The sequence below is a fragment of the Oncorhynchus gorbuscha genome, linkage group LG19 (genome assembly GCF_021184085.1).
Source record: "Oncorhynchus gorbuscha isolate QuinsamMale2020 ecotype Even-year linkage group LG19, OgorEven_v1.0, whole genome shotgun sequence".
Classification (NCBI taxonomy): Eukaryota; Metazoa; Chordata; class Actinopteri; order Salmoniformes; family Salmonidae; genus Oncorhynchus; species Oncorhynchus gorbuscha.
Genome location: NC_060191.1, coordinates 45,718,764 through 45,742,673, shown reverse-complemented (window position 1 = coordinate 45,742,673; position 23,910 = coordinate 45,718,764). Strand labels below are relative to the sequence as shown.

General features: G+C 43.8%; 3 protein-coding genes and 4 non-coding genes across 9 annotated transcripts; 6 read left to right on the top strand and 1 right to left on the bottom strand.

The window, feature by feature from the left end:
* The first annotated feature begins 440 nt into the window (after positions 1 to 440).
* On the top strand, positions 441 to 3,571 carry aamdc (adipogenesis associated, Mth938 domain containing). Of its 2 annotated transcripts, none has more exons than XM_046313669.1 (4): positions 441 to 784; positions 1,438 to 1,625; positions 1,716 to 1,793; positions 3,199 to 3,571. In XM_046313669.1, the coding sequence occupies exons 2-4, from the start codon at positions 1,494 to 1,496 to the stop codon at positions 3,337 to 3,339; spliced, it is 351 nt and encodes a 116-aa protein (XP_046169625.1). In that variant the 5' UTR covers positions 441 to 784; positions 1,438 to 1,493; the 3' UTR covers positions 3,340 to 3,571. The 2 variants fall into 2 exon arrangements, with proteins under 2 accessions (XP_046169625.1, XP_046169624.1); XM_046313668.1 differs by having other exon boundaries at positions 445 to 784; positions 1,698 to 1,793.
* Positions 3,560 to 17,317, bottom strand: ints4 (integrator complex subunit 4). 2 transcript variants are annotated; one of them, XM_046313665.1, is made up of 24 exons: positions 17,181 to 17,317; positions 16,425 to 16,619; positions 14,332 to 14,449; positions 14,111 to 14,217; positions 13,851 to 13,983; positions 13,548 to 13,648; positions 13,227 to 13,277; positions 13,059 to 13,147; positions 12,664 to 12,784; positions 12,498 to 12,569; positions 10,467 to 10,641; positions 10,095 to 10,300; positions 8,099 to 8,241; positions 7,872 to 7,987; positions 7,643 to 7,776; positions 7,006 to 7,163; positions 6,673 to 6,766; positions 6,476 to 6,556; positions 5,786 to 5,916; positions 5,649 to 5,708; positions 5,234 to 5,393; positions 5,012 to 5,155; positions 4,409 to 4,529; positions 3,560 to 4,118 (listed from the first exon to the last, which is right to left on the bottom strand). In XM_046313665.1, exons 1-24 carry the CDS (start codon positions 17,232 to 17,234, stop codon positions 3,940 to 3,942), a joined length of 2,943 nt encoding a protein of 980 aa, XP_046169621.1. In that variant the 5' UTR covers positions 17,235 to 17,317; the 3' UTR covers positions 3,560 to 3,939. The 2 variants fall into 2 exon arrangements, with proteins under 2 accessions (XP_046169621.1, XP_046169622.1); XM_046313666.1 differs by having other exon boundaries at positions 5,363 to 5,393.
* On the top strand, positions 17,288 to 22,804 carry LOC124004839 (40S ribosomal protein S3). The gene is made up of 7 exons (XM_046313667.1): positions 17,288 to 17,411; positions 18,046 to 18,176; positions 19,094 to 19,187; positions 19,838 to 19,932; positions 20,664 to 20,851; positions 21,802 to 22,008; positions 22,733 to 22,804. Exons 1-6 carry the CDS (start codon positions 17,382 to 17,384, stop codon positions 21,999 to 22,001), a joined length of 738 nt encoding a protein of 245 aa, XP_046169623.1. The 5' UTR covers positions 17,288 to 17,381; the 3' UTR covers positions 22,002 to 22,008; positions 22,733 to 22,804.
* Positions 19,416 to 19,564, top strand: LOC124006539. Its single transcript, XR_006833794.1, has one exon. It is a non-coding gene; the product is annotated as a small nucleolar RNA SNORD15 (small nucleolar RNA).
* LOC124006557 lies at positions 20,307 to 20,453 on the top strand. Its single transcript, XR_006833809.1, has one exon. It is a non-coding gene; the product is annotated as a small nucleolar RNA SNORD15 (small nucleolar RNA).
* LOC124006556 lies at positions 21,037 to 21,185 on the top strand. Its single transcript, XR_006833808.1, has one exon. It is a non-coding gene; the product is annotated as a small nucleolar RNA SNORD15 (small nucleolar RNA).
* On the top strand, positions 22,312 to 22,458 carry LOC124006540. The gene has a single exon (XR_006833795.1). It is a non-coding gene; the product is annotated as a small nucleolar RNA SNORD15 (small nucleolar RNA).
* Positions 22,805 to 23,910: the final 1,106 nt, after the last annotated feature.

Sequence of the window (23,910 nt, the reverse complement as noted above, 5' to 3'; positions counted from 1 at the left end):
GTTTGTTAACAAGAAATTTGTGGAGTGGTTAAAAAATGAGTTATAATTACTCAACCTAAGTGTATGTAAACTTCTGACTTCAACTGTATTCACTTTTATTACTTTAAATACACGTGGAACTGCATGAAAATCATGTTTGTCACACATTGGCCCCATTTATTAATTGAAAGACCCAGAACTGTTATTTTTACATGTGGTGCATGCAGAATCAAAGTCCTTTTTAGTCCAGAAATATGCTTTCTGGGCCCGGAAGCCAGCTTGTGATACATATGTTTTTGTGGATAAACAGAAATATATTTTTATTATCAAATACGTTTGCAGCATCATTGTTTCCCCTTTCGACAGTGTACACATTGGCTGACTTTAGTGACGTAGAAAGAGGAATGGGAACCTAAAGGCAGTATAATAGCCTTTTGGGGGAACGGGAGTGACTCACACACACACAACTTAAAAGTCAACGTAGAAATGCATTTTATAAATAAAGTACATGGTTATTGGATGAACTCGGTGGGACAAACAGCCATTGCTTCAAACGTTGTTACAATTAACCTTAACCAGTCCACATTTTGTCATCGCCACGTTCAGCAGGAGACAACGTTGTCTCACGTTCATATAGGAATGTATGATGTAGAACAAATATACTTCTATGGTATGTAGAATAAGTAATCACATCAGCTCATTGAATATCTATCTGCAACGTTCCACAACGCTGAGGTATCAGCTACTTAACCTAACGGTCCGGAACACACCCCTTTACGAAAGTAGCACAGGAGGCAACGAACTGGTAAGGAAAAGAAGCATTCACGAATGACGGACATAAAATTAATACTTTTAAAACCATGACAAGTCGTTAGTAAATGATAGCAAAGTGACATTTCAGCGATAATTCAGTTTCGGTTCATAAATGATCGTTCGGTTTCAAACACTTGTTTGCGTGAACATGCTACAAGTTCGCCAGGGTTTGTTTACATGGTCACGTTGACAGAAATACGATCTAATAATAGTTCATAGGGATTCAACTTTAGGTACGTTTATCACTAGATATGCTTGTTTTACAATAATACTTTATTTATCCATATTCCTTGGAGCATTGATCTCAAGTTGACAACCCATCTGAGAGAAACCAAGGCCCAGAATCTAGAATATGCATATAATTGTCAGATCAGGATAGAAAACACTCTAGTTTCCAAAACTGTCAAAATATTGTCTGCGAGTATAACAACTGATATTGCAAGTTGTTTTTCCTGAAAGAGCAACCCCTTAATGGCTAATCGGGCGCTATGTCACAAAGGCAGGATAGTATCTAGGATACTGATGCCAGCAACTCTCCGGTTCCTGGCCCACCGTTACTTTGATCACACCGACTGCTTCATTGCATTTTGGTACACCAGAATTACATTAATTTCCAATGAAAAGCTGCATTTGCCTTGTGTTTAGTTGAAAACGCTGCGTTTGTTTCCAAACGTGCCTGGAGCAGCCGAGACATCTGACCTATGTCGTCACCAGAGATCGCTTCCCTGTCCTGGGGACACATGAAGGTGAAGGGCTGCTCCTCTTCCTATAAGGACTGTAAGGTGTGGCCCGGGGGTAGCCGCGCATGGGACTGGAGAGAGACTGGGACGGATGTAAGTTAAGACATGGACATTGTCTCAAATGGCACCTTGTATGATGATGACGATGTGACTGACTGTGTGTAGCATCACCCTGGAGTGCAGCCTGCAGATCTGGAGGAGGTGCTTCAGAAGGGTGTGGCGACTCTGGTCATCGGGCGGGGCATGAGTGAGGCGCTGCAGGTATCCCCCAGCCCCATACACACACTCTTCCCCTACTCGTTTACATGACACTTTCCCAAGACCTAACAATGGGAAAATGTTCTTAAAGATGGAAGGCAGGCAGGCAGGAGGTGAGATCAGGTGGGAATATTCTAGCCAATGAGAGGGCAGATAAGCTTGTGAACAATAGGCCATCGCGATATATAGAGGACTCTTTGTATCTCCCTTTATAGCGTCTGTGACTCCATTTTATTTTCCTTCATTGGCTGATTTTTCCTACTCCGAAGAATCCCCACCCAGTTGACTACTTTAAAATGTTGGAAACCTTCAATGGCAATGTCCATGCTAAAATAGATCATATCCACAATGAGTCCTCTCTTTATGACAACATGCACAACTCCGATATAGTCGTTTTTGGGTTGCCGAAATGCCAAGGGCGTCCACTTATTACACTGCATTCGTAACAACCTATTACGAAACTTTTCAATCAAATAAGAACAATTACATTTTTCAAAATCAAATTCGACACTCAAACCTCCATACGAAAATTCCTCACTTTGCGTGCTTATTTTGGGTGGAGTAAAACCTCTCGCTTCCTCTCTGTTTACCCTATCCTTCACTTTCCCTTGCCCCGACAAACATACTTTCACCATGTACATTACCCTTCCTCAGCCCTACACTTTCCCTAGCCACTACACAATTCCCCTGATTTCTCTCTGGCCTTGTTCGAGATGCATCAAAACTGATGTACCATGGGTAAATTGAATGACTGATCTATAAATAATATTGAATATTTATGATGCAACGTGATTTGTAGATCAGTTAGTCTTGACTCGCCTTTTAAACTCCACCCAAAAATATGTGAATTTGTTTTACCCCCCTTTCTCCTCAATTTCATGGTATCCAATTGTTAGTAATTACTATCTTGTCTCATCGCTACAACTCCCGTACTGGCTCGGGAGAGACGAAGGTCAAAAGCCATGCGTCCTCCGAAACACAACCAAGCCGCACAGCTTCTTAACATAGCGCACATCCAACCCGGAAGCCAGCCGCACCAATGTGTGGGAGGAACCAATGTGCACCTGGGGGCTTTGGTTAGCGCGCACTGCGCCCGGCCCGCCACGGGAGTTGCTGGTGCGCGATGAGACAAGGATATCCCTACCAGCCAAGCCCCCCCTAACCCGGACAACGCTAGGCCAATTGTGCGTCGCCCCACGGGCCTTTCAAAACCCAGAATCATATGATGCAAATTGCATCAAATTCTGTATTTTGAAAGTTACATCTTGAAAACTTGATTGCTGACATGCAAAACATGTTGGAACTATGCTAACAATGGACTAATGAAACAAATACAAAAATATCATTTTTGGGCAGAGTTTTCCTTTAAAGATGGCTGCAATGTTGAACTCTGCGCTCTCTCTGTAAGGTCCCGTCCTCAACTGTGGACTTCGTGAGACAGAGAGGAGTGGAGCTGATAGTTCTGCAGACAGAGAAGGCCATCGCAGAATACAACAACCTGGTTGGCCAGGGAGCCACGGTGGGTGGCATCTTCCACTCTACCTGCTGATGACATACCACAGGTGGCCAGTAGGAGAACTCTGAAAGCCTGGTGCGATTCAACATGTCATTCATTACAGCACACCATAGCAAAATGTTTTGCAATGGACACGTCCATGTAGTCCCTCCCTGTTTGGTGCCTGATGAACACAACCCTGGGGTGTATTAGCGAAGTGAAACATTCAGAACACCTTAATGAATAGCTAAAATGACTTGCTGTGAATAAAGGCTTGTTTTTGTCATCTGGTTTCATTTATTGTCATTCAAAGAAAAATGGCCCTTAACTATAGCAGGAATAGCAACACACAGATCAGACAGGTGACCTCAATGACTCTTGCTCAGTCTCAGGATGAAATCCCAAATAGCACCCTTTTTCCTTTAGTGGTCAAAAGTAGTGCACTATATAGAATGCATCCTCAATTTAGTTGAGCAGTCAGCCAGGAGTGCCACACAGTTACACACTAACAATATAAACATATTGTTTCGTAAATATGTATGCAGTAAGGAACAGCCAATGGCTGAGGACTAGAGGGTCAGGGGTGGGAGAGGGAGAAAACAACAGACAAGATAAGAGAGAGAAAGCGAGATGGATGCTTAGAGGTGTTTGGGGTCAGCGGCGGGCAGGTTTAGGCATGATGAAGACCTTGACAGGTTTGCCGAAGGGAATGGTTCCCTCAGTGGCACCCTCTGCTGGCTGGAGTCCTTCAGTGCTGCTGTCGCTCCACACCGCCTTACAGAGACGAGATGAGCTGTAGGCCAGCAGCAGCCTCACCTCGATCTGACACGCCTCTGAGACAGAGAGAAAAGGGCCGGGGGTGAGTTTGTGTCCTCACCAGTCCATGCAGAATAAGACAAGCTAGAATGTTGGTGTGCCCCCCACTAGTCCTTCTGTAGCTCAGTTGGTAGAGCATGGCGCTTGTAACGCCAGGGTAGTGGGTTCGATCCCCGGGACCACCCATACGTAGAATGTATGCACACATGACTGTAAGTCGCTTTGGATAAAAGCGTCTGCTAAATGGCATATATTATTATTATATTATTAGTCCATGTGCTGTGAGACCGGAAGTGTGTGTCCTCACCAGTCCATGCAGAGTGAGACAAGTAGACCTGTGTGATGAGGCGGTGGCGGTGTGGTCCAGGACTTCTGAAGTCTCCAGGTTTAGGCTGAATCACATGAGACTGGCCGTCTGGATACAGCACCTGGAGAGAGAGAAAATGTGTGTGTGTGTGTGTGTGTAAAAGACTAAGCAAACTATTACAACTTGGACCAACACTTCATCCATCAGCAGGAGAAAGGGCACAGCTTATATACATACTGCTAGGGTCCTGGACAAAGGGTTCATTCTGATTCTCTATCCTTCACCCAGAAATGTGCAGGTGTATCCAACTTATGCATTTACATTGGATTGGTGCAATGTGTGTATAAGACAGTAGTTTTGGAATTGTTAGGTTAGATTACTCGTTGGTTATTACTGCATTGTCGGAACTAGAAGCACAAGCATTTCGCTACACTCGCATTAACATCTGCATGTGACAAATACATTTGATTTGATTTGCATGGCTTGAGGGAGTTTCCACTATATTCTAGGTAAGGGTGAGTGTACGCTTTGGGAGAAGTTTGGAAAATCATAACCCAGCCAAGGGGTGTGTGTACCAGAGACTTTATATAACAGGGTGTGTACCTGTACTTTGACAGTGTTGTGGGGGTCTTGCACGTGCTCCAGCGTAGCATCGATGTCTAGTGCCACCACCAGGCCAGATGTGAAACGCAGCGGGTTGTCAGACTCTCCTGTCGGCTCGATGATGGTCGCCGACGCACGCTGGACCTGCCAGCCAATACAAACCACACCTGGGTCAAATACCTGTGTGTGCGTGTGTGTGTGTGTGTCTGTGTGTCTGTGTACCTGTTTAGGTAATTGAAGGTTTAAGAAGCCACTCTGTCTCAATGTGGTCTGAAGGATCTTGACTAGTTCTCCAGGCTTGCAGGCCGACAGCTTGGGACTCAAGTCCAACAGCTTCCCCACAAAACTTTCCTGGAGGTGGGGCAGCTCCACCACAAACAGCCTGGAGGCATAGAGGTCAGGATTCATCAGAATACCAAAAGAAAAGGGTGTGCTTTCTGCAAGGTCAAAGTTGCCACCTTGTGGCGATAAATTAAAACAAAATTCAGTTCAACAATTCATTTAGGATGCACCAGTTTCTGTTTGTCTTATATAGGACAAATAGTCTGTCTTATGTTTTCAAAGATGTCAAAAGTTGATTAAATAAAACAGATTAAATAGGTATATTAAATGATGGTTAAAAAAAGAGATAATATACCTCTGAAAGGATTCCACCTCCTGAAGGAACTTCTCACAGACACTGATGAGAGGTTCAACTCTGCAGAGAGATGAGAGGGGTTGAGCTGCTTTACAGTTATAGACATGGACGGTGGGGGTGTTTATGTGTGTACTAACCCTCGTCTGGTACGGGCAGTCAGGACTAGCTGTAAGGCCTTAGCCTGTAGTCTGACGTGGTGTATGGTGGCCACCTGTCTGTTCTCCAGACCACTATATAGGAACTCCAGTTTATATGTCTCCTCCAACATCTACAAAAACACACACATCACATTAATGTCTAGGGGTAACGCCAATGGCTGAAGACATACACTGAGTGTACAAAACATTGCTCTTTATATGACATAGACTGACCAGGTGACGCTTATTGATGTCACTTGTTTTATCCACTTCAATCAGTGTAGATGAAGGGGAGGAGACGGGTTAAAGAAGGATTTTTAAGCCTTCAGACAATTGAGAGATGGATTGTGATTGTGTGCCATTTAGAAGGTGAATGGGCAAAAATATGTAAGTGCCTTTGAACGGGGTATGGTAGTAGGTGCCAGCTTCACCGGTTTGTGTCAGCATCCCTGTGGAATGCTTTCAACACCTTGTAGAGTCCAGGCCCCAATGAATTGAGGCTGTTCTGAAGGTATGCAACTCAATATTAGGAAGGTGTTCCTAATGTTTTGTACGCTCAGTGTATATGCTTCTCTTCCCACCGGAGATCGGGGTTCAATCCCCCCTTCAACATGTATCCCCCATTTCAGGTGTCTAAATAAAGTGAAAAATACTATTAAAAAAAGCACAATAGTTTGTGTGTGTGTGTACCTGTTTGGCAGCAGCAGTTGCCATGGCGTTGTGTTTAAGGCAGAGGGGGACGGCCATAGTCCACAACTTCTCCTGCAAGGCCTGTGGGAAGGACACAAGGAGGGGAGAAAAGGGGATGAGGAAAGGCAATACGATTTGGGCATTCTGGTCAAATGTAATGCAGACAGACACCGGTCTATCCAGATGCAGAAACACACCTTGGTGAGCAGTAGTTGGCAGCGGAGGTAGGTGGCAGAGAAGTCAGCAGCTCCTGCCAGCTCTGTCTGTAGCTCCCCTAGTCTCTGTAGGTCTCTGAGAGGATACACACACACAAAATATTTGCTTCAAAAATGGTTGGAAATGTTTTGATAGTAATAATAATAATAATAATATATGCCATTTAGCAGACGCTTTTATCCAAAGCGACTTACAGTCTTGTGTGCATATATTCTACGTATGGGTGGTCCCGGGAATCGAACCCACTACCCTGGCGTTACAAGCGCCATGCTCTACCAACTGAGCTACAGAAGTATTAGTGTGTATGTATGTACCTGATAGTAAAGTTGAGCAGGTCCTGAGCCCCGGGGTCCTGTAGGTTGTGTATAGTGCTAATTCTGCTCAGACTCTGTTGGAGGAACAGTTGAGCAGACTCCACACTGCCGGAACCTTCTATACCACTCACACCTGGGGCCTGCGTCCTCCCTGGTAACTACACACACACACACACACACACACACACACACACACACACACACACACACACACACACACACACACACACACACACACACACACACACACACACACACACACACACACACACACACACACACACACACACACACACACACACACTATATTGGGTGGTTCAAATCCTGAATGCTGATTGGCTGACAGCCGTGTTCTATCAGACCGTATACCACGGGTAAGACAAAACATGTATTTTTACTGCTCTAATTACGTTGGTAACCAGTTTTTAATAGCAATAAGGCACCTCAGGGGTTTGTGGTATATGCTCAATATACCATGGCTAAGGGCTGTATCCAGGCACTCCACGTTGCGCCGTGCGTAAAAACATCCCTTGGTATATTGGCCATATAGCACATCCCCTCGGGCCTTATTGCTTAATTATGACACAGTGGGTCTTAACATATAATGGTGAAAGGGGTGTGTGTGTGTGGGTCTTACCCTGAGAGGAGGTACTAGGTGAGAGAGACTGTCCCGTAGGTAGGTGTAGTGTCTAAAGGTGTGGTCTGAGAACAGAGCTGTCATGGTGGGACAAGACTGAGCTGCGTTGAACACCAGCACCAACACTGCAATATCTGTTATGCTAGGTCAGGAACACACAACACAGAGGTAGGTGTGTGTGTGTGTGTGTGTGTGTGTGTGTGTGTGTGTGTGTGTGTGTGTAGGATACAGGCAGGGTCGTCCATGTCTGGTTCAGGGGTGTGGAAGTAGGGGTGAGTACTGAGCAGCTCTGGAACCAGCGGTAACACCAGGGTTGGATGACGACAACCTAGAAACTTTAGACACCTAGAGAGAGAATGAGAGGGATAGAGAGAGATGACGAGAAAGAGTGTGTTGAGTTTTAAAAGTGTTTTTATTGAATCACTTGCAAAGTTATACACACAGACAGAAGCTTACTTCCAGACAGAGTTGCGGTCGGTGGGGTACTTGGTGAGGTTTTTCAGCAGCTCCAGCAGGGCCAGTTGGATACACTCTTTAGTCGACACATTGGTAAAACACAGCAACTCATGTAGCGCCTCTCTGATGTCACGAGACGAATCCTACACAAGTTACACATTTCAGTTATTATTTTTATTCTTTAAAAAAAATGGATACAGCACCAGTCAAAAAGCTGACACACCTACTCATTCCAGGGTTTTTCTTTATTTTTACTATTTTCTACATTGTAGAGTAATAGTGAAGAAATCAAAACTATGAAATAACACATATGGAATCATGTAATAACCAAAAAAACCAGTGTTTAAAAAATATTTTATATTTGAGATTCTTAAAAGTAGCCACCCTTTGCCTTGATAACAGCTTTGCACTCTTGTCATTCTCTCAACCAGATTCATGAGGTAGTCACCTGGAATGCATTTAAATTAATAGGTGTGCCTTGTTTAAAGTGAATTTGTGGAATTTCTTTCCTTAATGCGTTTGAGCATTAAGTTGTGTTGTGACAAGGTAGGGGTGGTATACAGAAGGTAGACGTATTTGGTAAAAGACCAAGTCCATATTATGGCAGGGACAGCTCAAATAAGCAAAGAGAAATGACAGTCCATTACTTTAAGACATGAAGGTCAGTCAATTCGGAAAAAAGTTTCTTCAAGTGCAGTCACAAAAACCATCAGGGGCTATGATGAAACTGGCTCTCATGAGGACTACCACAGAAATGGAAGACCCAGTTACCTCTGCTGCAGAGGATAAGTTCATTAGTTACCAGCCTCAGAAACTGAAGCCCAAATAAATGCTAACCAGAGTTCAAGTAACAGACACATTTCAACATCAACTGTTCAGAGGAGACTGTGAATCAGGTCTTCATGGTCGAGTTGCTGCAAAGAAGTCACTACAAAAGGACACCAATAAGAAGAAGAGACTTGCTTGGGTCAAGGAACACAAGCAATAGACATTAGACCGGTGAAAATCTGTCCTTTGGTCTGATGAGTCCAAATGTGAGATTTTGGATTCCAACCACCATGTCTTGGTCAGGCGTAGAGTAGGTGAACAGATGATCTCTACATGTGTGGTTCCCACTGTGAAGCATGGAGGAGGATGTGTGATGGTGTTGGGGTGCTTTGCTTGTGACACTGTCAGTGATTTATTTAGAATTTAAGGCATACTTCACCAGCATGGCTACCACAGCATTCTGCAACAATACACCGTCCCATCTGGTTTGCGCTTCAATTGTTTTTCAACAGGACAGGCTGTGTAAAGGCTATTTGACCAAGATGGAGAGTGATGGAGTGCTGCATCAGATGACCTGGCCTCCATCATCACCCGATCTCAACCCAATTGAGATGGTTTCGTTTTTGCGACTGCACTTCAAGAAACTTTCAAAGTTCTTGAAAATATCCAACCTTCTTGTCTTAAAGTAATGATGGACTGTCGTTTCTTTTTGCTAATTTGAGCTGTTCTTTACCAAATATGGCTATCTTCTGCATCCCTACTATGACACAACATAACCGATTGGCTCAAAGCACTAAGAAGGAAAGAAATTCCACAAATTAACAAGGCACACCTGTTAATTGAAATGCATTCCAGGTGACTACCTCAGCTGGTTGAGAGAATGCCAAGAGTGTGCAAAGCTGTCAAGGCAAAGGGTGAATACTTTGAAGAATCTAAAATCTATTAAGATCTATTAACACTTTTTTGGTTACGACATGATTCCATGTATTATTTCATAGTTTGATGTCTTCACTACTTTTCAACCACGTAGAAAATAGAAAAATAAAGAAAAACCATGGAATGAGTAGGTGTGTCCAAACTTTTGACTAGCACTGTATATTCTAACATTTAGAAATGTTCTTCTTTCCTTGTAATTGTGGGTGTGTGTGTGTGTGTGCATGCATGAGTGTGTGTCTTGGCACGTGCATGTGTGTGTATGCGTCTCCATATGTGTGTTGGTCTGTGTTACCTCTAGTACAGCCAGTACAGTATCCAGCTGGTCTTCTCTCAGGGTGATGTTAGTAGAGATCTGTCTCAGGACGTGGATGGACTGCAGCCGGACTTCCTCAATCTCATCATTAAACATGTCAACCAGGAAGTCCAGGCACTTCTCGGCAAAGCTGGCAGATGATTGGGCAAGAGCAGAGAGTGCATCCACAGCAGCAATACGCACCTCTACAGATAAAACACACATAGGAACATTATAATTTACACACATAAAACCCATGCGCACACAAAAACACACTCTCTCTGAGCCTCCACAGCCTTCACAGAAACAAACAAAACATAACACACACAGAGACAACCCCAAACACACTTACCGACACACACACACCCTTACCGTACATCTCGTCCTCCAGTCCGTGTACGAAGGCTCCACATGCCCCCGAGGCGATCAGGTTGACAGCTGAGGTGTCCACCTTCTCCTTGGGAGCATCATCAGCCCATTTCCTCCCAGAGGAGAACTCACCTGACGCATAGAGCTCCTTGGCACGCTCATGAGCAGTACGTTTCCTCTGAGATATATATATATAACATTATTATTAACATATTGTTGTGTTGTAATTTGAAATACTTGCTACACCAGAAGTGAATGGTTATATGTAGGAGGAATGTATATGGTGGGGTCAACAAGGTTGGATATGAGCTAGGGGCTTGGAATATTACCGAGTAAGGGAGAAGGCAATGGGGTGTATAAATGTCTGTCTTTTCATCTGTGTGACCCAGTGGGTGAACAAACTTGGTTTGAGCTTCCCTAGTTGTCTGATGGTTTATTTAGAACCCGAGTAAAAACAAACAATATATTACACTACCATTTGAAAGTTTGGGGTCACTTAGAAATGTCCATGTTTTTGAAAGAAAAGCACATTTTTTGTCCATTAAAATAACATCAAATTGATCAGAAATACATTGTAGACATTTGTTTTTCGTTTTCTTACCCCTTTTTTCTCTCCAATTTCGTGGTATCCAATTGGTAGTAGTTAGTCTTGTCTCATTGCTGCAACTCCCGTACGGACTCGGGAGAGGCGAAGGTCGAGAGCCATGCGTCCTCCGAAACACAACACAACCTAGCCGCATTGCTTCTTGACACAATGCATATCCAACCCGGAAGCCAGCCGCACCAACGTGTCAGAGGAAACACCGTACACCTGGCAACCTGGTCAGCGTGCACTGCGCCCAGCAACTCCTGTGGCGGGCCGGGCGCAGTGCGCGCTAACAAAGGTTGCCAGGTGCACGGTGTTTCCTCCGACACATTGGTGTGGCTGGCTTCCGGGTTGGATGCACGCTGTGTTAAGAAGCAGTGCGGCTTGGTTGGGTTGTGTATCAGAGGACGCATGACTTTCAACCTTCGTCTCTCCCGAGCCCGTACGGGAGTTGTAGTGATGAGACAAGATAGTAGCTACTAAAACAATTTCCTACCACGAAATTGGGGAGAAAACAGGGTATAATTCACAAAAAAAATAAAAAAAAAAGAAGGCCAGCATCCCAGAGTTACCTCTTCACTGTTGACGTTGAGAATGGTGTTTTGCGGGCACTATTTAATGAAGCTGTCAGTTGAGGACTTGTGAGGCGTCTGTTTCTCAAACTAGACACTCCAATGTACTTGTCCTCTTGCTCAGTTGTGCACAGGGGCCTCCCACTCCTTTCTATTCTAGTTAGAGCCAGTTTGCGCTGTTCTGTGAAGGGTTTAGTACACAGCGTTGTACGAGATCTTCCGTTTCTTGGCAATTTCTCGCATGGAATAGCCTTCATTTCTCAGAACAAGAACAGACTGACAAGTTTCTGAAAAAGTTATTTGTTTCTGGCCATTTTGAGCCTGTAATCGAACCCACAAATGCTGATGCTCCAGATACTCAACTAGTCTAAAGGCCAGTTTTATTGCTTCTTTCATCAGTATAACAGTTTTCAGCTGTGCTAACATAATTGCAAAAGGGTTTTATAATGATCAATTAGACTTTTAAAATTATAAACTTGGATTAGCTATCAGAACGTGCCATTGGATCAGTGATGGTTGCTGATAAATGGGGCTCTGTACATCTATGTAGATATTCCATTAAAAATCTGCCATTTTTAGCTACAATAGTCATTTACAACATTAACCATGTCTACACTGTATTTCTGAATAATTTATGTTATTTTATGGGACAGAAAATGTGCTTTTCTTTCAAAAACACAGAAATTTCAAAGTGACCCCAAACTTTTGAACGGTAGTATATGTAATGTATTATATTACATCTAGATTACATAGAGCTCATCGACTGCTTATGAGCCGTACGTTTCCTCTGAAATATACATTATTATAAATAAATTACAAATAAAATGATGCATGCTTCCTCTGAAGAGACACTTTACACACACACAGTGTACGTACCCTGAGGTCTGACATCAGCTTCTTGTCCAGAGTCTGCTCTAGGAAGTGAGGACTGACCTGCAACATGTTACCCTGAGGAAGAGAGGAATGAGTGGAGGGGGAGGAAAGGAGAATCATGACTATCTGACAAGTAAGATGCAATTGTTTTGTGTGTGTGTGTACTCACCAGTGTTTTGGCGGCCTGCACCCTGACCACCCAGGATCCATCAGAGACCATGTGACTGATCTTCCCAAACGAGTCGTCGACCAGACGGACTTGCTCATTGGACGACGGAATCGGCACAATGCTGATTGGACAGATGCCACCTTTATTCATCAATCACACAGCAGTTTTCACCCCCCACCAGTCAGTGAGTGTGTGTGTTCAGTGTTGGGCTTGTTTGACATTGCAGCCGACATTGCAGGCGACTGCTGACTGATGATCTACAAATCGACTTGCATCATAAATAACCACTCATTATTATTTGTAGATCAGTCTGGCAGTCACAATTTACCCACAATGAATCATGGATTTGGTGATCATGAACACAGCCAGTGTGTGTGTGTGTGTGTCTGTCTTACCTCTCTGGATAGAGCTGACTCAGGACCCACACCATCTGAACGGCAGCCGAACGAACCTGCTCATAGTCATCACACAGCAGCTGACAGGCCTAGACACACAATTAAAGAGAAAAGCTCACACAAAAGAACCTAGCGGCTGGGAAAGAAACACACGCATACACACTTTACCTGATCATAAATGGTCTGTTGAATCTTCAGTCCCCTTTCATGCAGTTGCAGCTGAAAGGAAGAGCAGAACATTTAATTATCAATCAGTCAATATATACTCTATCTAGCCTGTACACATGCCAATAGTCTAGAGAGGCGTCCTATATGTTTGGAGTAGGGATCCAGCTAACTTTCACCTGTCCTGTATTTTCAGAGCAGAGCAGACTATCGAGAGGCCTCTCAATATCCACTCAATAGACTGAAGCATTGTTTTGGGCATGCATTCTAAGTGAGCATGCTAGGATGTATATTGGGACATAACAGGAGGAAGTAAGGTCATACCATGGCTTTGATGGCTGCCGTGCGCACCCTTGGGTCCTGGTCTGCAAAGTAGTCACTGATGAGGCTCTGCGCGTCTCTCACACACACTCCACCAGACACCCCTGGAAGGAGGAGGAAGGGAGAGTGGAAAGTAGTCACTGATAGCACACTGCTGCTGCACATCCCACACACATCTCTCAGACATGATGATGTAATGAGGGGACTACTGGTTCAATTAAATTAAGTAAATAAACATGTCATGTAATAAATGTTTTTATTGTTGTTGACTCAACTACCCTGGTTAACACAAATAAATATACACACCTGGAGCACTTCCCCCAATAACAGCTGGAACCAATCCCTGTCCATCTTTATTTAGGGGCGTGTCCACGTTTCCCAGGCAACCCAGGAGTTGTAGGCATTTATTCCTCACACCGAAATATGTGTCTGACAGGTGCTGAGAGAGAAATGAGAGGGATATGATGAAAGACGGGGATGAGAGAGATCGATGAGAGAGAGCGACATGAGAAAGAGGATGAGAGATTGATGAAAAAACTTGCAGACCACGATTGTATGCGTGTTACCTTGTAGGCCACCTCTATGAGTCTGTGTCTAACAATAAGGCTTTCTGGGAGCTGGGTGCCGATGACCAGCAGAGTGTCCAGCAGCTGAGCCAGGACCTGATGGGACTCTGGACACACACACACAGAGAAGAAAACACAGAGACAGACATGGACTAGGTCAGAGAAGATATGGGAAAGAGTGCGTACGATGTACTAAGTGTGTGTATCAGAATGTAACTTACTCTCTGTGTTGAATGTGTTGAGGGTGTCATCTAGGATACTCTCAGGGTTGAAGTTCTGGGTCTTACTTAGCAGGCCGATCAGAGAGGCAATCTTCAGCCGCACAGAGTTATCCTGCTCCTACAGAGACATAGATACACAAACAGTTATCACTCTTCTACAGCAAGATACAGGAGCAAGGTGAGGGAAAGAAGGGATGGAAGAAGAGGCAGAAAGGATAGATGTAGGAGGGGAGAAAGGAGGGACCATCGAAGGAGGGGCGAGGATAGCTGCTCTTAGCAACGCAAGTGTATTTACAGTGGGGCAAAAAATATTTAGTCAGCCACCATTGTGCAAGTTCTCCCACTTAAAAAGATGAGAGAGGCCTGTAATTTTCATCATAGGTACACTTCAACTATGACAGACAAAATTAGAAAAAAATATCCAGAAAATCACATTGTAGGATTTTTAATGAATTTATTTGCAAATTATGGTGGAAAATAGGTATTTGGTCAATAACAAAAGTTTATCTCAATACTTTGTTATATACCCCTTTGTTGGCAATGACAGAGGTCAAACGTTTTCTGTAAGTCTTCACAAGGTTTTCATACACTGTTGCTGGTATTTTGGCCCATTCCTCTGCAGATCTCCTCTAGAGCAGTGATGTTTTGGGGCTGTTGCTGGGCAACATGGACTTTCAACTCCCTCCAAAGATTTTCTATAGGGTTGAGATCTGGAGACTGGCTAGGCCACTCCAGGACCTTGAAATGCTCCTTCGTTGCCCGGGCGGTGTGTTTGGGATCATTGTCATGCTGAAAGACCCAGCCATATTTCATCTTCAATGCCCTTGCTGATGGTAGGCTTTGTTACTTTGGTCCCAGCTCTCTGCAGGTCATTCACTAGATCCCCCTCGTGTGGTTCTGGGATTTTTGCTCACCGTTCTTGTGATCATTTTGACCCCACGGGGTGAGATCTTGCGTGGCGCCCCGGATCGAGGGAGATTATCAGTGGTCTTGTATGTCTTCCATTTCCTAATAATTGCTCCCACACTTGATTTCTTCAAACCAAGCTGCTTACTTATTGCACATTCAGTCTTCCCAGCCTGCTGCAGGTCTACAATTTTGTTTCTGGTGTCCTTTGACAGCTCTTTAGTCTTGGCCATAGTGGAGTTTGGAGTGTGACTGTTTCAGGTTGTGTACAGGTGTCTTTTATACTGATAACAAGTTCAAACAGGTGCCATTAATACAGGTAAAGAGTGGAGGACTGAGGAGCCTCTTAAAGAAGAAGTTACAGGTCTGTGAGAGCCAGAGATCTTGCTTGTTTGTAGGTGACCAAATACTTATTTTCCACCATAATTTGCAAATAAATTCATTAAAAATACTACAATGTGATTTTCTGGATTTTTTCTCTCTCATTTTGCCTGTCATAGTTGAAGTGTACCTATGATGAAAATTACAGGCCTCTCATCTTTTTAAGTGGGAGAACTTGCACAATTGGTGGCTGACTAAATACTTTTTTGCCCCACTGTACATACACTCCTTTCAGTTGTATTGGGTTGCACAAAAACAGTCCTCGGGAAGCCAGAAGTTAAATACAACTCCAATTCAACTTATTGTGCCGGTGGGCAGGAAGCTTGGTCATTTTGACGGGTGGAATTTGTGACAAAATATCTAAAGGATCGGATTATTAAACAGAATTTCCAAACTGGTCTGTTGTAGACCCACTTCTTCTCTGCTTACCTCATGTCAAAATAAAAGTCCCGATAAAGTTATTCATTTTTTCCCCCACATATGGAGCATGTGCAGGATTTTTATTTTGACATGAGGTAAGCAGAGAGTACATCGGCACAAATGTAATAGTATTAAACTTCTGGCTTTCCACTGACTGTTTGTGTGCAACCCAATACAATTGAAAGCAACGCTAGTGTATGTAAATACACCCGCATTGCTAAGAGCAGCTAGGGAGAGTAGGGCTGCTTTACCTTGTAATAGTGTTCCAGGAGGAGAGATGGGAGAATGATGAAGGACAGAAAAAGAAGAGAGAGGACAGAAGGAGAAGATGGAGGGATGGAAGAAGAGATGTGAGAATGGAAAGATTAAAGCCAGGGCTATCATACCTTGTAGTAGTGTTCCAGCAGTATGCGCACAACCCCTTCCACACTCTCTGCCTCCACGGAGCTGCGGGCGAAGTGCAGCAGGTACTGCAGGGCATCAGTGGGGTTGGAGGCCTTACACAGGTCAATATGCAGCGCTGCAGACTTACTTGGCTTGGTCAGACGGAGCTTCTTGGCTGGAGCCTCCTCTTGGGGAAGCTGTTGATCAACAGAGACAATTTAATCAAAACATTTTAATTTATGTGTGGTGATATGGATCTGGACAGCCAAACGGCATATCTAAAGCTGTAGGAATCAAACTATAGCATGGATTTAGACAAAGCTCGCCAGGTACCAGATCCCTTTGTACTGTTGCCTACTCTTTTGCTGTCCTTTTCATGATTTGCATAATCATAACACAAACAGACTGGTACTCAGGCTAGAACACTATTGCAAATGTACACCAGCTAGCTAACTAAAAGGAGCTACCACTGGTCATTTGTTCAGATCCATGTGACCCAACGTAGCTAGTTAGCAACGATTCTACGAGCCCTATATAATATCTCTAACTACCTAAAGTTAATGAAATAGGATGCACTATGTTATCAAAAATGCGGATGTTATTTCGGGATGCAATACGTTAACAGTTGGTTAGCTAGCAACGAAACACTCACACAGTCTGGGTCTAACGTTAGCTAGCTGACTTGCTAGTATTGTAAGAACATCGACAATTAAAATGTGAATATTTCGGGGCTTTTTCGTAACCATGCGTCTACCGACCTGAACAACTTTGGAGAATTCCTCGTAAACTCGCTTTTTGAGATGTGCTGCCATTTCCAACGAAAATAATTTTGAAATATTTTTTGTTGTTGAAAGCGCCCAGCACCATCGTAATCAAGCGTCGACGGAACTCGCCATTATGTGTATAAATATACTTCCGGTTCCTTAACTATTTCTTTCCTGTCAGCGGCCTGAGGCAAAATGGCGGTGCAAATCTCCAAGAAGAGGAAGGTTAGTTCACGTTTCTTACCAAAATGGTCTTCGTAACTGATGCATTTGTAGAAAATTGGGATGCCATGTGTTAGCAGCATGAGTACGGAGTTGATTGTCGTATTGATCGGTGTCCTCGTCCTCTAGTCTAAAGAGGATTGACAAAGATGTTACCTACCCGTACAAAGAATCCTCACTTCGCTAGAGAACGTGCAAAGGGGTGCCTTTTATACCGTACTAGCGATTTAAGTATAGCCATAATGGTACCATTCAAAAAATGTAATTGCGAGTCTGATTGTCAGTGGTGTGTAGGTGGCTTGGTGATCGGTGTCCAGTTGGTTAATATTAACATTACTTAGGTGGCAGGCTACTTCATTTTAACATTGGCACTTAAAGAGTAAAAGTGCTCGGTAATACTCTTTAAAAATATGTTTTATTTTTTTTTATTAACAACAAATCAATACATAAAGCACATGAGGGAACACAAGCATACATAGATTACAAACAATGGACATACTCTGTAATACTCCGTAATAGTAACTTGCTGGCCAGTGATGTCACCAACAGTTGCAGGTTCGCTAGCGGCTATGTGACTACTACAAGCATGTTCCCTACAACCTAGCTAACGATATACTCAATTTGTGTGCCTGGTTAGTTCGTCGCGGACGGAATCTTCAAAGCCGAGCTAAACGAGTTTCTGACGCGCGAGCTTGCGGAGGATGGGTACTCCGGTGTGGAGGTGCGTGTAACCCCGACCAGGACCGAGATCATCATCCTGGCCACAAGGTAATGTTACCGGTATGTTGGTAGTTAGGGGGTTATGCTGTCTTGAAAATGTGTACTGTTGGTATAATAATGAATTGGTGTAGGGTTGTGTGGGTATCACGATTTCCGTGGGGAGCCTGTGCCATCCCGTGATATGGTATTACCGGTAGTGCACAAACGTTCACGTAGGATGTCTTTGTAAATACGTATTTTTTCTTAACTGACTTGCCTAGATAAAGGTAACAAGTTTTTTTAAATTCTCCAGGCGCAAAAGTCCTCATCGTCACTTAAGAAATGCTAACAAGTGCTAAGGAATTCTCATAGCGGATGCTAGGTAAATGCTATTGAGCACATGCGAACATTTCCTACTAGGACAGACAATGAGGCTCGTGCAAGTATCTCAACTCTGTTTGCAGCAAGCACAAAATAAATATTAGTTGGCATGGATGCTGTTAACAAGAAGCTTGGTCTTTGTTAGGCAACGTAGGCATGTCTCAGTAAAATGCACATGACAGCCTGCTTGGAGTTTGGTAAAAGGCATTTAATGGACTTTCAGACCATAAGAAACAAGATTCTCTGGTCTGATGAAACAGTCAACTCTTCTGCCTCAATGCCAAGGTCACGTCTGGAGGAAACCTAGCACTATCCCTACGGTGAAGTGTGTGGTGGTGGTGGTGGCAGAATCATGCTGTGGGGATATTCTTCAGAGGCAGGGACTGGGAGACTAGTCAGGATTGAGGGAAAGATGAATGGGGCAAATTACAGAGATCCTTGATGAAAACCTGCTCCAGAGCGCTAAAAATTGATTTGAATGAAATGGATCATCTTGGGTTTTAAATATGAAAACTTGTTCAATTCAACTGGAACTTTCAGGAAAACTAGATGACTAACTGATTGCATAGAGCACGTTTAGTAATAGAGTGCCATTGTTGTTTCAGGACCCAGAATGTTCTGGGAGAGAAGGGTCGTCGCATCCGGGAGCTGACCGCTGTTGTTCAGAAGAGGTTTGGCTTCCCTGAGGGCAATGTGGAGGTAAACAAACACTACAGTTGCATACATGTACTCATTAGACATACTCCCTACCCACAATAGCAGGGAGCTGAGAACTGTGGTTCAGCAGAGGTTTGGCTTCTAAGGGCAGTGTGGGGATAGAAGAATATGAAGTCTAAATGAAAACAAGTGTGAATTCCACAGATGTTTACATAGGGAAGATTTGAAATGTCAAGTGTGTCTGAAGGTAGAATCTGACTGGAAAAGCTCCTTCAGTGATGATACGATGACGAGTCGGAACGGGACACAGTCAGTCTCTGGGGTCGCTGGGTCAGGGTCATGTTCTGTGTCTCTGGGTCCAGTTCCCCAGCGCAGCGCGTCTCTTCAATTGAAGACATCGAGGCATTTGTCTGAGAAGGACTGAATCCAGTACAGGAAATGTGTGGATTCGTATGGTTTCTTGTTAGGTAGTCCGGTAGCTAGTTGGCTAATATAAAGGTAGTCAGGGATGCATGAAGTTGTAAGCGTTCTAGAGACGGTTTCTATCACAATTAAGAATGTGAATTGCGAGGCTACACTTCTCTGCTGTGGTGGTTCCACAGCTCACATTGCAGCACCCGCACCAAGCTGTAGGCTGTGTAGCCTCTTTGTATTTGTAAAAGGTTAACCTCCTCCACTTTCTCCCCCTCTAGCTGTACGCTGAGAAGGTTGCAACCCGTGGTCTTTGTGCCATTGCTCAGGCGGAGTCTCTGCGCTACAAGTTGCTGGGAGGTCTGGCTGTACGTAGGTAAGACTAACCCTGGCCGCTGACCTCGAACCTGTTGCACCTAGACACTGATCTAAGGTCCGTTATGCATTAACCTTCAGTGGTGCAGGTTTCACTCTTAATGGTACAGGTTAGGAATTGGGAAGGTAAGCGGGTTCTAGATCTGTTCAGGAGAAAGTTGCCAGAAGTTGCCCCCCCCACACTAATTTGTGCTGTCGTCGTTCACCCCAGACCATTTAAGTTAATTTGCAGTATTTAGGTATCTTGAGCAGCCACTGGTTAGCTTAGCATGCTACGATCAGTGTCTCCAGGGATCTATTGAGCAGAACATGCCCCTGCTGTTACAGTCCACTTTCTTAAACTTCCTTTCTCATGACATACAGTAGAATGTCTCCCTTCAGTGATGATACGATGACGAGTCGGAATGGGACAGTCTGTCTCTGGGTACACTGGGTTGGTGTCACGTTCTGTGTATCTCATTTCAGTTCCCCAGAGAGGCAGGTCTCTTCAGTTGAAGACATCGAGGCATTTGTCTGAGAAGGGCCAGGAAAATGGCTCATAATGTCAGATGTGATCTCACAGTCCTGTATAAGTTGATGTGCATTAAACCCATTTTCTTTCTCATACCCCCCCCCCCCATTTTTGCTCCACCTTTCGTCCCCCCCCGCCTTTCTTCCTCTCTCCCCACACACTTTTCTGCGCACTCTTCACCATCTCTCTTCTCCTACCTCTCCCTCCACCCCCCCTCCCAGAGCTTGCTATGGTGTGCTGAGGTTCATAATGGAGAGTGGCTCTAAGGGTTGTGAAGTGGTGGTTTCTGGGAAGCTGAGGGGTCAGAGGGCCAAGTCCATGAAGTTTGTTGATGGCCTGATGATCCACAGTGGAGACCCAGTCAACTACTACGTAGACACCGCTGTACGCCACGTCCTGCTCCGGCAGGGTAAGTACCAAATCAACCCCTAGACACTACACTACTACTCTACCCCTAGACACTACTAATGGTTAGACAAAGTGAATACCAAATCAGCCCCTATACCCTAACCCTAGATTATTCTGATCTGTCAAGGTGAGTCTCATCAACAGCAGAATTTTTGGTCTGTTGCTTTTTAAAGGTGAAATATTTTCCTTCAGTGATGATACGATGACGAGTCGGAATGGGTCACGGTCGGTCTCTGGGGTCACTGTGTCAGGGTCACGTTCTGTGTCTCTGGGTTCAGTTCCCCAGAGCAGCGTGTCTCTTCAGTTGAAGACATCGAGGCATTTGTCTGAGAAGGGCAGTCATATTAGTCAAGTCATTATGATCAACCTCTTACTTGCTATATCACACATGTGCTAACCCTCATACTCTATTCCACAGTGCCTTCAGGAAGGTTCAGAGCCCTTGACTTTTTCCACATTTTGTTAGGTTACAGCCTTATTCTAAAAGTGATTGGTGTTTTTCCCCCCATTAATCTACAAACAATACCCTATAATGGCAAAGTGAAAACGGTAAAACTAATCTTCCCAAATCATGTCCAATCAATTGAATTTACCACAGGTTGATTCCAATCGAGTTGTAGAAACCTCAAGGATAATCAATGGAAACGAGATGCATCTGAGCTCAATTTTGAGTCTCATAGGAAAATGTCTGAATACTCATGTAAATGTATTATATGTTTTGGCTTTGTCGTTTATGGGGTATTGTGTGTGTAGATGAGGATTTTTTATTTTTTTAAGGATTTCTAAATAAGGCTGTAATGTAACTGGAAAAAAGTCAAGGTGGCTGAATACTTTCCGAAGGTACTGTATACGTTTCACTGTTCTACGTCTAGGTACGCAGAATAACCGTTGGGTAGAGGGTCCGTGTAAGCACTGATGTGTTCATCTATGTGTTTTTTTTGTCTGTCTCAGGTGTGCTAGGCATCAAGGTGAAGATCATGTTACCATGGGACCCCAGTGGTAAGATCGGCCCCAAGAAGCCTCTGCCAGACCATGTGAGCATTGTGGAGCCCAAAGACGAGACTATCCCCTCCACCCCTGTGTCGGAGCAGAAGGGTGCCAAGCCAGAAGCCCCAGCAGCCATGCCACAGACTCCTGTACCCACCGCATAGTAGACAGGTACTATAACCTAACACTAACCCAGCCACTGCATAGTAGAAATGTACTGTACTATAAATTAGTGGTTCTCAGCTGGTTTTGCTTTGGGACTCAAAATTTAACCAGGTTGCCTCAGTTGTGACTCAATTTGCATTGTGGGGAAAACTAGATTGATAATGTAGTAATTGTTGAGGAGCCTTGTGGTCGTGAAAGGACTCTCCATAATAGTGTCATTTAAAATGCTGCACGAAAGTGTATCTCAGAGTGTGATGCACTTTGTTTACTTTCAGGGCGACTATTAGTTTAGTGTTAGTTTACTCTTCCCTTCGGTGATGATACGATGACTAGTCGGAACGGGACACTGCCTGTCTGGGGTCACTGGGTCAGGGTTACGTTCTGTGTCTCTAGGTTCAGTTCCCCAGAGCAGCACGTCTCTTCAGTTGAAGACATCGAGGCATTTGTCTGAGAAGAGCTTCCTGACTTGATCAAATATCTGTGTCCCAAATGGTACCCTATTCCCTTTTATATTGCACTACTTTTGACCAGGACCCATAGGGATCTGTTCAAAAGCAATACATTGTATTGGGAATCGGGTGCCATTTGAGTCTGTCAATATACTGGTGCCTGAATAAATATTTCTAGACTGTTGAGCAAGTAGCTAAGCAACTGTGTGTGTAATTCATAAACTGTGATTCCGGCAGGTTTAGGTCTGGTATCCTAATGTCTGTTATTCTTTTTCTTCCAGGTATCAAACATTGTTTGTAGATGGAAGCAGGACCCTGCATTTTCTGTACAAAAATAAAACCTGGAAAATACACCTTTTTGTTGTCTGTCTCAACTTGTGAAGTATTCCTGCTCCCAAACATGGCAATTAATTAGTTAATAATTGGTTGGTTTATGGTACTTTTGGAATTGGAGAATGGCAACGAGTCTGGGTAGACGGGTAAGGAAAAGCTACCCCAATACTAAAAAAAAAACCTAACTCTTCATAACTGTCAGTACCAACAAAGGACCTAAAACTTGTTCATAAACGGGGCCTGTTTTAGCCCATGGTCATGATCTAAAACTCGCTGTCATGCATAGTAATTCCTTTATGCGCTATAGGACATTCAACAAGTAACTATCCTCTATCTGAAGGACAACTGAACACTCTTCTGGTAATTAACTCTATCAAATCATATACTGGCCTTTCCACACTCGTTGTGGTTATTTACTTGTTGCTAGTAGCTTATTTAATACTGAACAAAAATATAAATGCAAGCTGCAACAGTTTCAAAGATTTGACTTGAGTTACAGCTCATACGAGGAAATCTGTCAATTGAAATGCATTCAGTATGCCCTAATCTATGGATTTCACGACTGGGAAAACAGATATGCATCGGTTGGTCATACCTTTAAATAAAAATGGCCTCATCGTGGCATCTGCATTCACATTGCCATTGATAAAATGCAATTGTTTTCATTGTCTGTAGCTTATGCCTACTGTTACTATAAACCATGTAACTGAGTGGATGCGTGCATATATGGTGTTGAGGTGCCGAAACGAAAGAACAAGCCACAACCAACATCCAACCGTGTTTACATGGAGAGTCTCCTTGATGTATGACAGGTGTATTTATCCCTGTGACACACCTGAGCCCAGGTGTGTCCCATGATGACCCACCCAGCTCTGCCCACTGTCATATACATGGTCTGCTATTGTGAGGACAGTTGGATGTACTGCCAAATTTTCTAAAGCCTCCAATGTTTTTGGGAAAAACTTAAATTAAATTCTCTGGTGGACGTTCCTGGAGTCAGCATGCCAATTGCATGCACCTTCAATTTGCTACATCTGTGGCATTGTGTTGTGACAACTGCACATTGTTGTGGCCTTTTATTGTTCACAGCACAAGTTTCATGCTGTTTAATTTAGATTGATATGCT